Below are 13,904 nucleotides of genomic sequence, written 5' to 3'. Positions count from 1 at the left end.
AAGATGGCAGGAAATCAGGGGAGATCTCTCCCAAAGAAGAGTCCACCTTCGTCGTGGGGCCACCTGTGGGTGCAGAAGGCGGAGCTGGCACCCTGAGCACTCCGTCTCCACACGCCCTCCTTGCCTGTAGGAAGCGGCTCTCTGAGTGCGGTGGCTCCTCGGGGCTCCCATGGGATGCAGCACAGCCGGAACGGTTGGAGGAAGCTTGCCGTCCAGCAGTGCCCCGCACGTTGTAAGCTGACCTTGATGACAGGGGCGCCTGGCCGGCTCAGTCGGAAGAGCTCGTGACTCTTGATGTCGGGGTTGTGAGTTCGAGCCCCACGGGGGGGTGGGGGTGAGGGGTGGTATAGAGATTACTTAAATAAATACAACTTTAATAAGTAAATAAAAGGTTGATGACAGTGTCTTCTCTATGCACTTTGAAGTATGTATGATGTACTTGTAAGGATATAACGCAACTAAAAATGTAAACGGTGTCCTCAGTGTGGTGTGTAGATCCCACAGGCCGTGTAACCCCAACCCCAGAAGTTGAGTGTGATCTGGGGCTGTGTTTGTTCTGCCAACAGATCCACTTTGATGATTCCAGTGCCTTGATGTTGGGGAGTTTAACTTTATCTCACCCATTTTAGATTATGTCTGCCAAAGCAAAGCCCTTTCTCTCATTATTTCCTCCAAAAATTTCTCTAAAGTAGCACACGGATTTTAAGAATCACCTTCCTGGGGCCCCTGGGTGGCTGAGTCGCTGAGCGTCTGCCTTTGGCCCAGGGCGTGATCCCAGGGTCCTGGGATCTAGTCCTGCATTGGGCTCCCTGCTCCGCTGGGAGCCTGCTTCCTCCTCTCCCACTCCCCCTGCTTTTGTTCCCTCTCTCGCTGGCTGTGTCTCTCTCTGCCAGATAAATAAATAAAATCTTAAAAAAAAAAAAAGAATCACCTTCCTGCCAGGCAAATTCAGAGATCTTGGGTCCCACTTGGGGGAGGGGATATAAACATTTGCAGAAACATACACAAAGTGGGATTCCGTGGGTCTTGGTGCAGATGTTGGAACTCTGAACCGTACGCACAGATTTGAAAACATGGCCAGCAGCAGGCTGGTTTCTCTCATGGAAGTGTGGTGGTTTGGTGGAAAGTTGGAGGCTTGCTGATTATGATCTGGGGCAATCCCCTCTCTTTTCAGAGCCTATTTTCATGCTATAAATGGACTTAATCTCAGATTTCTTCATGGCGTTGTTTAGGGCCATCTGAGTAATTGATTGTTTTTGAAATTTGCTATACAAACACAAAGGTGATGCTTTGTCTGCTGATGGTCATGTGCCAACAACACAAATACACAGTCATAATAATAGCAGTGGTAACTTTTGACTTTGTTTCTCATCTGACATGAATGATTAATGTGTGTATCAGAAGGCATTGGTGTATGTGTACTGCTATTAAAGGATGTGTATTACTTACAACAGTAGATCCCCAGATCATTTGGTTTCACTTAGGAATGTGTGATAGGGTTTTATTGCAGCTGCCTACCTACTTGGTGCTGTTTGTAGCAGACTCGCCTTTCGATGGGGAGGTCTGTAGGTTCCTGAGTGAGACTGCTTGCATTAGACGTGAGGCAAGTTAGTTAACCTGTCTGAACCTTAACTTCCTTATCTGTAGGGTCCTTCCGCTCCCTCCGTTCTAGGTTTGTTGGGAGAATTAAATATGCATGAAAAATGCCTGGGATAGCACTTGGCACCTGGTCAGTTAATGTTTGTTAATGGTTGGGGCACCTGGGTGGCACAGCAGTTAAGCTTCTGCCTTCGGCTCAGGGCGTGATCCCGGCGTTATGGGATCGAGCCCCACATCAGGCTCCTCTGCTATGAGCCTGCTTCTTCCTCTCCCACTCCCCCTGCTTGTGTTCCCTCTCTCTCTGGCTGTCTCTATCTCTGTCAAATAAATAAATAAAATCTTAAAAAAAAAAAAATGTTTGTTAATGGTTATTCCTGTTGCTCCTACGGCTGCCCCCACCACCACTACTCAGATGTTCGGGGGTATCCTGAGTTCGAGGTTGGACTGATTTTTAGGCCAAGTGACTCAGCAATATACTGAGTGAATTAAAATTTTTTGTGTGTAAAATTTCCGTGGATAATCAAGGGCTGGCTGTTTTGGGGAACCTTAACGGATCGTTGTGGCATGGTCTGAGACTGGTGTCAAGGCACCTAGCTTTTGGGTCCCCCCCCCCCGTCACTGTGGGGAGGTCCAGAGTACTGGCTGCAGGTGCCCTTACTGAGGTCCCTTTCAGGACTCACGAAATGGCCATCAGTGAGTACTTCCACACTTTGATGAAACGTGCTGTGCAAAGTGTTCCTCAAACCAGAGATTTTCCCCTTATGCATCGTAATCAGGTAACTCCTAACCTTTGGCCGACTTCGTCTCTCGTTTGCTATCATGTCGCCTTGTGCCATTGTCAGTTATTAACCTGATGAGCTTCTGGTTCGATCTCTGGAGGGCTGTTTTTTGTGGCCAGTGCCTCAGGTTGTAGTGAGTTCTCAGGCGAGCTGAGGAGTGTGCAGACACAGGTGCCCTTAGGCCCTGTACCAATCTTGGGGGTCACTGTGCTGGTTGCCCAGGTGAGTCCCCAGAGTGAGCAGTGCTCAGTTTGCACGCTGGCCCTTCCAGGTGACACACATCATAGTATCACCGAAACTCAGCAATCTGCACAGCTATGCAGATACGGAGGTTGGCAACTCCCACCTTCTCCACAACGTCCCAGGAGCACAGTGTGTGTCAGGAAGATACGAGATGAGGTGGATGACCAATGCGATTTGCCTCAGCAGGACTCAAACTGGCCTCGAGGACACTCTGTGTGAGGCCAGCGGAGGGAGGGTTCGGTACCCTTGTGCTCTGGCTCTGGGCAGCTGCCCGGTCAGGTTGCTCAGCCTTGGCCACGGTTTTCGTGTGGTTTCATGTGGTTCTAAGGTCCAGGTCAGCTAGTCTTTTTGGGTAGATTCTGTTCCCTTAAATGTTTCCCTTAGTACTAATCCCAGGACTAGTCCATTGTCCCATTCCATCCTCTCTACCTCCCCAGCATCTCCCTTCCCTTTGCCTAGGGTGCCTGGGAGGCCTCAGTTCTTTTGGAATTCTGGATTTACCTCTTCTTAGTAGTGCGTTTCCTAACACTCCTTCCCCACCCCCAACAAATTTGGCCTTGCCCTCTACTCCCACGGACAGAGCCCATATCTTCACTAGCACCCACAAGATCTGAAAAGGAATCCATTACACTTACAGTGTCATGTGCTCCTTGTCACTGCTCGCACCTGGGTCGGGGCTGGTGTCGGGGCTGCCTTCGTAGGAGATGTTACAGCATCACCCTGTGCTCACACACCGTTGGTTGAAAGGATCGCCTTTGCTGGTTTCTTGTGCTGGAATTTTTAGGTGCTGGAAAGGCAGTTTCTTCCTCCAAGTGGACCGGATTGGTTATATCAAGATGCTGAGGCCAAAAGCTGGATTCCCAGCCTTGGAACCCCAGCAAAGGCCGTTTGTGTGGACCATGAGGGAGACTGGTGATGGGTTGGGCTTGTGGCCAACGACCACCTCTTACAAAGCAAACATACAAACAAACCAGTAACCCAGTGTGCCTGTTCTGAGGGAGGGGTTTTAGAATAAAAAAAAAAAAAAAAAAAAGCTCTAACTGTCAAGTTCCAACCCAGTACACACACACCCCATAACTGTAACTTTTACCTGGCCAGGTATATTCAACAACTTCTAGTTATGGAAATAAGGTGATCAAATTATATGTGCCAATTAGATAAGATCATATCGGAACATTTAAAAATAGATGAGTAACTACTGACAACGAGCAGATAAAGTGGCACTAGGTGGGCCAGATGTAATCCAGCCGAGGGTGTCTCTGTTTGTCAGACCCACATGTGCCTTTATTACCCTCCATAAAACATTATTGTGTTAATTATCATTTGCAGCATCTGAATCACTTTAAAGAAAGTAGAGGTCCTGGAAAGAGTGCAGTCTCAGAACTAGAGCTGGCTGTCGTCTTTTCCCCTCCCCACTTCATGCTGTCTGCTTATAAAAGTCCTTTACTGTGTCTTGGACCTTTTTTTTTTTTTTAAAGATTTTATTTATTTATTTTAGAGAGAGAGAGAGCACATGAGCTGGGAAGGGGGGAGCAAAGGGAGAGGGACAGGCAGACTCTGCTCTGAGCGCAGAGCTCGGAGCCCTATGCAGGGCTCCAGCCCACAGCCTTGAGATCATGACCTGAGCCGAAATCAAGAGTTGGACAGATGCTCGACTGACAAGCCACCCAGGTGCCCCTGGGTCTTGAACTTTTAAAATAACTGAGTTTCTGTTTCTGTCAATGCAATGAATGGTAAATTTACCTCCCTTTGTATCTATTAGCTTTAAGTGAGTTTGCCTTTAAAGAAAAAAAAAAAGCATGAAAAGGCAATCTAGCATATGTCTTTTATTCTACCATGTGTCCTTTTTGTAATTTGCTTATGCGATTTTTATTTTAAGATTGCGGGTATGATACAAACAGCTGTTATTAAAAATTATAGAAAGGAATATATCCACATCTTGGACAACTTGATCACATCACTGTACGTTCTTGTTTCATATCAGATGACAAAACCTACATTTGCATATCTTTGGTTCTATAATAAAGTTGTTAGCAGTTAACCGGTCACGAAGAATTTACTTATCTATCCATATATTGTGTAGTGGGGGGCACACAATATCTAGAATTCATTTGAATTCACCTCTTTGAAGTGCTGTCACCTGGCTGTCGTTAAAGCGTATCAGACAACCTACTTCTTACACTTCCTGTGTGTTTCGCAAGTACTTGGAAGTTTTTTAAGCCTCTCTGTGCCCATACTCCTCCTCTGCCCGCCCAGGTAACACTGTGAGCTTTCAGATCAGGGAGAATAGTTAACCCTTATTTGCTAATGGTCCCCAAAGGACAGATGAGTGAAACGAATTTGGAAGAATCCCAAGATTTGGTTGGATAAAAGCGGTGATTTTGCAGATGCCAATGGTTTGGCCTTCTGATTTAGAGCACGAGGGGTATGTTGTGTGTGTGCGTCTGTGTGGGTGTGCGTGTTCCCTTTTCTTTATTAGAAATCACCAGTGTAGGGTTTGACAGTATTTATCCATAAATATATTTCAGATGTTTGGTAATCATTTTATTATTGATTGATGTTAGTACGCAGGCTCTCTGCCTGCCTTTGGCAGTTGGGAAACGGCAGTCTGGAGAGTATGAGAAATAACTCATTTCAACCCAGACACTTGCTAGCTCTGCCAGCCTTCGTGGGTGGACACGCTTCAGGTTTGCCCCCAGCCCCGCCCCAGGGAAACCGTACTGATGGGTGGTGGAGGGCAGGAGAGCAAACTGACTGCATCAAATAGCAAATGCCCAAGCTGCCAGTGAACTGAGGACAGATTCCTGCAAAGCGGAGCCCTGGGAAACTCTGATGAACAGGTTTCCTTTCGCAGTGTCCACCACCTTCACCACACCTGGTTTTTCCTAGAGATTAATTTGGTTTGAAGGCCTGTCTTGGGTTGATTTTGGTTTTATTCCGATGTGAATGCAAAGACAGGATTGATCTTCCTGCAGGACATAGAGAGCCTGCCCAGTGTCTCCATTGTGGATGGAGCATTCACCCTATGCCTGCAACCTGTCCTTGCCCACCTGTCTCTGCTGTGTTCCCTCCCCTCCCACCATCCATGCATGCTCATGAAGGAAGCGGGGGTCACGAGATAGCCAAGGTGTGCTCCTGACAGAGCTGTGGGGTGCTAGAACCACCACATAGCTCACGTCTCTGAATATTGTGCAAGTGATTGTCTTAATCATGATTTCCATCTTTTGGGAACATGTCTATAAAATAAGAGCAAGACGTTGCAGAATTGGGGGTGATTTCTGTATCTGATGTTCAGAGGACACCTTGTTCAGTGGCTGTGATTAACGGGGGCTCTGTTTCCAGCTCGTAAATGCTAGCGAGCTGGCGTGGTCCTCCCCGCCTCCAGGGGCCCCTCCCCAGGATGGAGAGAGACTGAGGCACACGGGTTGGGGTCTTGAGCGAAACTTCTGTCTGGACCAGGGGTGTAATTTCTCTTTTTTCATCCCTCTTCCTTTTGGGGGGAAAAAAGAGAGAGAGGAGGGGGGAGAACACAGTGGGAGCATTTAAAACAGGACCGCAAAGTTATTAGGGAAATCCAAGCGTCTGAGGTTTTTTTTTAAATCTTTCTTCTGGAGTAATTGTCTGTTTTGTTGTGGGAAATGAACAATGATCTATCTAGATAAAAATTATTTGTGATCAGTTTTGTTCTTTCTCCTTCTCTCTCTTTCATGTACTTGGCTCGTTCCTCAGATCATTTTCTGAATATTTAAAATTCAAAAATCCCCCTTGATGTCTTTAGATTATAAATGACAGAATTTTAGAACAAAAAGGGCCTTTAGGAATCACTCACTTGCCAAGCGTTTTGGTGGGGTCTGAGGTCATGGTCATTTGTTCGCATAACTTTTCTCTGTTCCTTCTCTCTCTCTTTTTTTTCTTTCTAGTGTCACCTAGCTCCCTTAGGGAGGAGAATTGAGTTGATTAACCGCCTTTTGCGCGCTGGGTACGGTGTTAGGTGCATTCTGTGCGTGACCACATTTAAGCCCGACACGACTCAGAAAAGATAGTATTACATCTAATACAGGGGTGAAGCAGCTCCCGTCTGGGAGAAGTGGTTCATTTCCAGTAACACAGCAGGGTAGCGGTGTAAACCAGACCCATGTAGGTTGATCCATTTGTTGCTTAGGAGCCGTGTGTGGGATGCATTCTGGAACATTCCCCAGGAAAGCCCTGGCCTTGCTTTTGGCCCCTCTCATGGGCACATGGTTGTATTTGCTTTTCACCCTCTTGACAGGCCTGGGAAGTGCGAGCGCAAGGGAGCGAGACTGTGGAAGGGGCTTGGTGGGAAGGAGAGGGGGGTGGTGAGAACTGTCCACAAGAGGCTGCATGTTCCAGCCCCGGGGGCTGCCCTGCACAGGCCGTGTGGGCTGGCTGAGGGCCGTGTGTGTGTGTGTGTGTGTGTGTGTGTGTGTGTGTGTGTGTATACATACGGTGTTGACACCTTCCTCCCCTGCATGGCTCATCTCTGCCCTCCTCTGTTGTCCCACAGCCCTTTGGTCAGCTCACACAGTCTATCAGAGTTGTTTATTGTTTGTCTTCCTCTGGAGGTCCTGTGCCTGAAAATGTGGACCCCTGTCTCTGTGTCATGGTGTGTCATGGCAACAAGTGTTAAATGACTTGCTTCAGAACGAGACCCAAGGGGGCATTCTCTTGTTAGACCCGGGGAAGTTGGAATGGGCTTGTGACCTGTGGAAGTCTCCATTCAGCCTGGTCTAGGGGCCGAGGATGGGTTTTCTGGGGAAGGAGGGAACCTGCCACGTGGGAGTACTGGCACCTGCTGGCCCCTCCCCCAACCCTAGCCCTCCCTGCTGCCCTCCCTCTTTTCTTCCTTTAGGGCAGCTTGGCCCTGGGGAGCCTGAGCAGGCCCGGGTTGGGGGTGGGAAGCATTCTTGCACTGGTGGGACCAGCGGTGGGACCAGCCGGTGGGAGGCTGTAGCTGGAGCTACAGATCCTGGGAAAACTCTCTGTATGTTGGTTAGAATGGCAACTCTGGGCGNGGGGGGGGGGGGGGGGCTTCTATAAAAGCTACAGGTGCCTTTTGATGCTGGGACACTAGGAAGGAGATGGAGAAATGAAGGCCCACATACACTAACGAATCTATAGCAGCACATTCTCAAAACATATGCTTTGATTTAGTCTATGGAATGATTTAGTCTGACCACCTAATTTATAGAGGAGAAAATTGAGACCCAGAGACCTACCTAGTGAGGTTTAGCTCAAAGAGTACGTATTCTTAATACTGATGGGCTTACTTACCCCATCTGCACCCCCTCCCCAGTCCCACAAGACCAGCCCAACTCTCTTAGCCCCTGAAGCCCCCGTACCTGTTTTTAGGCTCCCAGAACTACAGGAGTTTGAGTCCGAACCCTGGGTTGAAGTATAGGGCTGTGGGGCAGGGGGCAGTGAATGATGGGCTGTGTTTTTGTAAATCAAGTGTTCTGGAAGCACAGCGTATCTGTCCTTCATGCCTCTGTGGCTGCAGAGACCGGATGGCCTCCAACGACTAAAATACTTACTCTGACCCTTTAAGAAGAGGTTTACCAACCCTGCCTGTAGAAGAATCAGTTGATGTTAACCCTCTAGGCAGCCCGCCTCAGATCCACCTTTCTGCATTCCTGAGCTTCTGCTGTAAAGGTTGGAGTCAGCGAGCCCACAGCGGAGGGAAGAGGTGGTGTATGTCCAGCAAGGTCGTTCAGGTACCTTGATCAGCAGTTCTCAATTCATAGACATCGCGAAGGTTATATGTTCAGATGAGCACTGGAACCCCTCCCCCCCCAATCTTTGACCCAGTTAGTTGTTCAAACCAAACCTTTCATCTTTCTTCTTTACCTGTCACTTCCAATCCATTGCAGCGTCCAGTTGGTTCAGAATACCTCCTGAAGCCGCCCTTCCTCCTCGTCCTTCCTGCTGCCACCTGGTTATCTAAAGCTTGGACTGTGGCATCAGCTCGTGCAGACGGACCTCTGCCGGTCCTCTTGCCGCTTCCAACCCATTTAGTCCTACGGCGGCAAGCCCCTGCCTTCTAACTCATTACTCATCGTTCCCTTCCCGGCAGGCATTCCAGTCTGTATGATCATGCTTATTTATTTCTTTGCTTTCGTACTTGCTGTCTTCTTCCCCCTCTAGAATCCGAGCTTCAAGAGAGCAGTGCCTTTTTTATTGTTTTATATTCACTAGCGTCGCCCCCATGGTGCCTGGCATGTCGCGGGGACCATATGGAGGAGGGAATGAGCAAGGGTAGGTGGTGTTGGAAGCACCCTCAGAAATGGCAGATCAGAAACATCAAGAAGAATCATTTCAGATGATGCACCAAGAACACACATCCAGCTCCCCACTCCGTTTTGACCTGGGTCCCGCCTCCTCACCCCCTTCCCCCAGCGCAGCTCCGCCCCTGCGTGGGGGGTCATGCTGAGTCTTCGGTTACTGCTGGAAGTGGGCTTTGTCCCTCAGACGTGATGAGAAGGGGAGAAGAAAACAGAAACCATTGTGCTAGACCAGCACGTACCATAGGTCTTTGAGCCAGAATCCACGTACAGGGTGTGCGTTTCCTGGGGATCCGGTGTGCACCTGCGTACACGTGTGCACACACGCACATTTCCCAGAATGCCTCTCCGCTACGGCTTGGTTCCGTTCTGTTCCCCAAAACCGAGCTGGTTGTGACCCAGGACATTGATTTTGTGCCCCATTCACGTGGTAGCCCACAGTTTGCAAATCATCTTTAAAGTTTGGTACTCATCCTCGGGAATTCACAGCCTAACGCAGAGCCCCCCAGTGGAAGACCCCTGCGTACGGCAGGCTGACAGGGGTGCTGCGTCCGGGGGTGGGAGAGAGTCACGAGCCGCTAGAATGGGCTCAGGACAAAATGTTACCGTTACGAGTTAGATTTAAGACTTAATTTAGGTGTTGTTTTATCTCTGTTTTCTTTTTTAAACCTTTCTAACTAATCAGTTCTTTCTACAATATAGGCTTCCTCTTGTGTACTGATGTTTTTTTATTGCTAACAAGGAGCTGTCTATTATTCCCCAGGGGCTTTTTAATTAAAGCAGAAAAGTTGGCCTCATCCATTCTTCTTACTCTATTTTTCCCCTCTCCTTTTCACAGTGGTGTTTTCCAAGCTATGTGTGTGTGTGAAAGATCTTCACTCAGAGCCACAGTTTCGTCTTCACATACATGTATATGTATAAATGTCATCTTAATATCTAGACACAAAAACCTGTCTCTGAATGTCTTTCTTTCCTTATTATTTTGAATTCCTTAACATTTAATGATGCGTGGCCCCCATGGTTCGTCACAGTAAAAAAAATGAAAGAAAGAAAAAGAAAAAAAAATCCCTGTTCTTCAGATAAGATGCAGAAATTTCTATAAAAGCCCTGACTTTAAACTTATTACACAACTATAATCAAATTACAGCTGCCTTTCCCCGGTCAGGGGCATTAAATGTAGTTTTTCCTGTCCTGAGAAACTTGAGTATTCTCTCTGTGCATATTTCCATTAAAATTTTTTTCAAGTCAACCTTTTTACTCTTGTGAGCTGTTCCATGAGACCATGGAGGACACTTGCAGGTGAGATGCAGTACCAGGGCCTCTCTTTTCCTTTCGGGCTCTGTATGGTTATTGGACGGGGTAGGCAGGTGACAGTGTCCCCGTGGGTGTGTCCTGAAGATGCTTTTTGTGTTTATTTTTCTCTCTTTGGAAATTCTAAGTATGAGATTTATTAGAGAGCACAAGAGAGAGAGAGAGCACAGGTGGGGTGAGGGGTAGAGGGAGAAGCAGACTCCCACTGAGCAGGGAGCCTGATGCGGGGCTCAATCCCAGGACCCTGGGGTCATGACCTGAGCCATAGGCAGATGCTTAACTGACTGAGCCACCCAGCCGCCCCTAACTGTGAGATTTTGAAATTTGTGTCTGGTCTGCAAAAACCTATCAGCAGTTCCAGATCTCTCTCCCGGTGAAATGCAGAACTGATCAAGGTAGGAATCATTATGACCCTGGACAAATGTCCGCAGTGAATGGCTGTTGTAAATATGTGCTGACCAGTTTGAAATTAAACCTCGGCTTGATGGTCACCGTGTGAAGACCTGACCGAAAGGAAACTGAGAGCGGCGAGCGGCGAGGCTGCTGCAAGTCAGAAGTGGCTTTCTGAGCCCGGGGAAGTTACGGTAGCGGGCACATAGAGGGAGCCGTGCACAGAGGCCAGTGGGGGCACTCATGGAAATAAAGTGGGTGTCGCCATAGAGTAGAAAAGTCCACAGTGGATTTGCTAAGCCAGGACCACCAGTACCTGTGAGTTTGCTAGATGCTTCTCCCACTGCCACTCTCGGAACTTGGTGCTGCTTTTGTGATGGACGGCTTTGGGAAAATCAGATTTGATTTAGTGAAAGGCATTGGATAGCCAGCTTTGCTTCCTTTCTTCTGTCAGAAAAGAGATGTTCATGACCTCATCCACCATTGCTTGAGTGCCTATAGGCACTGCGCCTGTGACAAGTGTGTAACATCATGCCACTGCTGGGCCCCACACCCATCCCTAAGTGGGTCTTTATTTTGCCAGCGAGGAAGCCAAGACTTTTCTGGGGACCATGATTTCCCTAGGAGCACACAGGAAACGTCTCTGTGGCTCCAGAATTCCTGGTTCTTACTGGAACACACCCCCCCCCCCACCGGCCTTTTGCACCTGCATCAGTTACCTTGCAACCCTTCCCCCCCAACTGTGGGTTTTTCCACTTAGTTGGTAAATAGTAATGTAGTGTAATCAAAAAGATATTTAGGCCAGGATTAGGAGAAACCACATTCTTGGCCTACTGTTATTTGCCTAAGAGGGTCGATTGTCCTTCATGTCTTTGTCATATTTTTATTCCCTGTAAGATTAAACAGCCCCACCCTGAAAGCCACCTGGAAAACAAAGCCCTTAGGTTCCCAGAACTGAGATAATCTCCTTGCTGAAATGTTTGGGTTGCTTGTAGGCCCTGGCCCTCCAGGTAGCTGGTTAGGGGCCTTGTGTTCAAGGCTCCATGGGGAGCCTCTGGTGGAGTCAGGCCAGTTTCTGTGGTTTGTTTCACATGATCCGTGTTTGGTCCTTGCTGGTCTGTCCCCTCCTCCCCCAAACCTCTTCTAGAAAGTGCACTTTGCATCTTCCCAAAGGAAAGAACAGGTGGGTCCCAGCAGCTCATTCAGTGGCCTGCCTGCTTTACTGAGTCAGTCTCATCAGTGCCCCTCAACTATGCTGGGCTGGAAAATGTATGCATGAAAGGGAAGGCCACATAAGGACGTTGAATTTTTCAAAGTTGACATTTTTCATGTCTTTGCACATCCAGACGGTTCAGCTGGAACGTCGGGGTTCCGCTTAGGCGGGTCGGCCTGACAGGGACTGTGTTTGGGTTCAGGTTTGTGCGCCCTGGGGGCAGAGGCTGGGATAGAGGCTGGGGTCCCCTCAGAGGCCCCAGCCACTGATCTTGGCTTTTTGAGCAATTTCTCAGTGCACCAGAAAGAGTTAATTCCAGTTCCTCCGCTCACTGATGTTGTGATAGTAAAGAATTTTAATGGGTTCTGTGAATCAGTTTGTAAGTAAATTACTGGGTGAACTCATGACTGAAATACAAATTTTTAAAAGCCTCTTTAAAGATTTTAGGAATAACTTTTTTTTTTTGTTTTCCTTCTAAGGGATTGGAGTTTTTTTCCCCCTGTAAGAGTTAAACAGCTTTATTGTTTGCTTTCTCAATGTTCCTGTCAATAGTTCTGAAAAGAAAAGAATCAGTCCCTTGGCTGCAAGCATGGGGTGGGTGCGGGTTTATGTAATTTGACTTCTTTTCTCTCCAAATCAGTAAATATTTACAAACGACCTTATCAAACAGCTTGGGTACATTCGGTCACTTGAAAGCGTGCGGTCAGACTAGCGACTGCCCATCGGCCTGCTGCCAGTTCAGTGGGCCTCACAGGAAGGACTGATTTTTTTTTTTTTTTGAATAAAAATGCGGTCCACAGACCAAAAGTGAGCCTCAGAAGCAAGTCTTTCCATGGAACCAGTTTTAGAAAATTTGCATTTTTAAGTTTGTCTTCTAAAGATCCAAGTCCTTTAGGCCTGGGGCAGAATACTGTGAACTTCTGCATACAGAAAATAAATACTGGCTTCTGGGTTAGCGCCCCCCCCCTTGCCCAAGTTCTTTTGTTTCTTGGGGAAGGTAATTACAGAATTCCATTTGAAGCTTAAATGTCGTTCTTTTGTGAGTAAGTAGGAAAAAACAACCAGATTACTTTTCCGTTTTTTGCGAAGTGGTACCGAAATAAGATGGTTTTCAAAACACAACTCTTGAATTTTTTACAGCGGCGATGGGAGTTCTGGGGTACCCCCCCCTTTTTCCTTTCCACATTTGAAATCTGACAAATTTAAAACACATTTTTTTAGAAGGGGGGATACATATGTCCTTCAGAGTTGACACTGAAAAATAATAGAGCAGTCTGAGTTTGGGGGCCGTCGGGATATGAAAATTACAATATTGTACCAGCATCACCGGGAAATAGCACACGCATTAAGTGCCACACTTGAGCCAGGTAAGACTGAAGTGTGTTTTATGGTGCCGTCCGGTCAGTGTCCCCTATTACATATTTCTGGCTGGTGAACAGTGACAAATAAGTAAGAGGCTTTTAAAAATAAGTAACTGTGGTAATTGCTATTCATCTACTTACTGCAGAATGCTGAATGTTTCTTTATTAACCATTTTTATGTTTTCGTTTTCTCTGCAGAGCATTGGGAAAGGGTCATTGTGGTGCATAGACCCAGAGTATAGACAAAATCTAATTCAGGCTTTGAAAAAGACACCTTACCACCCCATACTCTCCCGTGTTCAATACACCCCCCGCCTCTCCTCAGGCATATCAAAGGTAAGCAATTCAGCCGTCNGCCGTTTTTTTTTTTTTTTTTTTTTTTTTTTGGTCTACCGAAATTGCATTATTTTGGCAGAGACAGGCACTGAAACTAATTTAATAGGCTGTATGATATGAAAAATAACTGTGGGTAAATGAGAAAGCGGTGAAGTATTATTGGAGGCATACCCACTTGTATTTCCTGCAAACCTTACCACTTCTTGATGCTTCGGAGGAACGTGCTCAGAAGGCTTCACAGTGGGCGAAATACTGTCTTCTTGGGTAGAAACATTTACCAAGAAAAGTTGACAGCTTTAACATCTCCATGCGTCACGGTTTGTTGGGATAGAAGTACAGGAATGAGTCAGGTATGCGCTTCCGTCTTCCCAGC

General features: G+C 47.3%; 1 protein-coding gene across 1 annotated transcript in view; it reads left to right on the top strand.

Annotated features, from left to right (window-relative positions):
- Window positions 1-13,904, top strand: part of FOXN3 (forkhead box N3) — a 225,763-nt gene that overhangs the window by 39,315 nt on the left and 172,544 nt on the right. The window contains 2 exon segments of the mRNA XM_019800403.2: window positions 13,394-13,477; window positions 13,479-13,531. Of these exon segments, the coding sequence (XP_019655962.1) occupies window positions 13,394-13,477; window positions 13,479-13,531 (137 nt within the window).

The sequence above is a fragment of the Ailuropoda melanoleuca genome, chromosome 14 (assembly GCF_002007445.2).
Source record: "Ailuropoda melanoleuca isolate Jingjing chromosome 14, ASM200744v2, whole genome shotgun sequence".
In the NCBI taxonomy this organism is placed as follows: Eukaryota; Metazoa; Chordata; class Mammalia; order Carnivora; family Ursidae; genus Ailuropoda; species Ailuropoda melanoleuca.
Note: the sequence above shows the minus strand (reverse complement) of the source record. Positions and strands in the feature narration are given on the sequence as shown.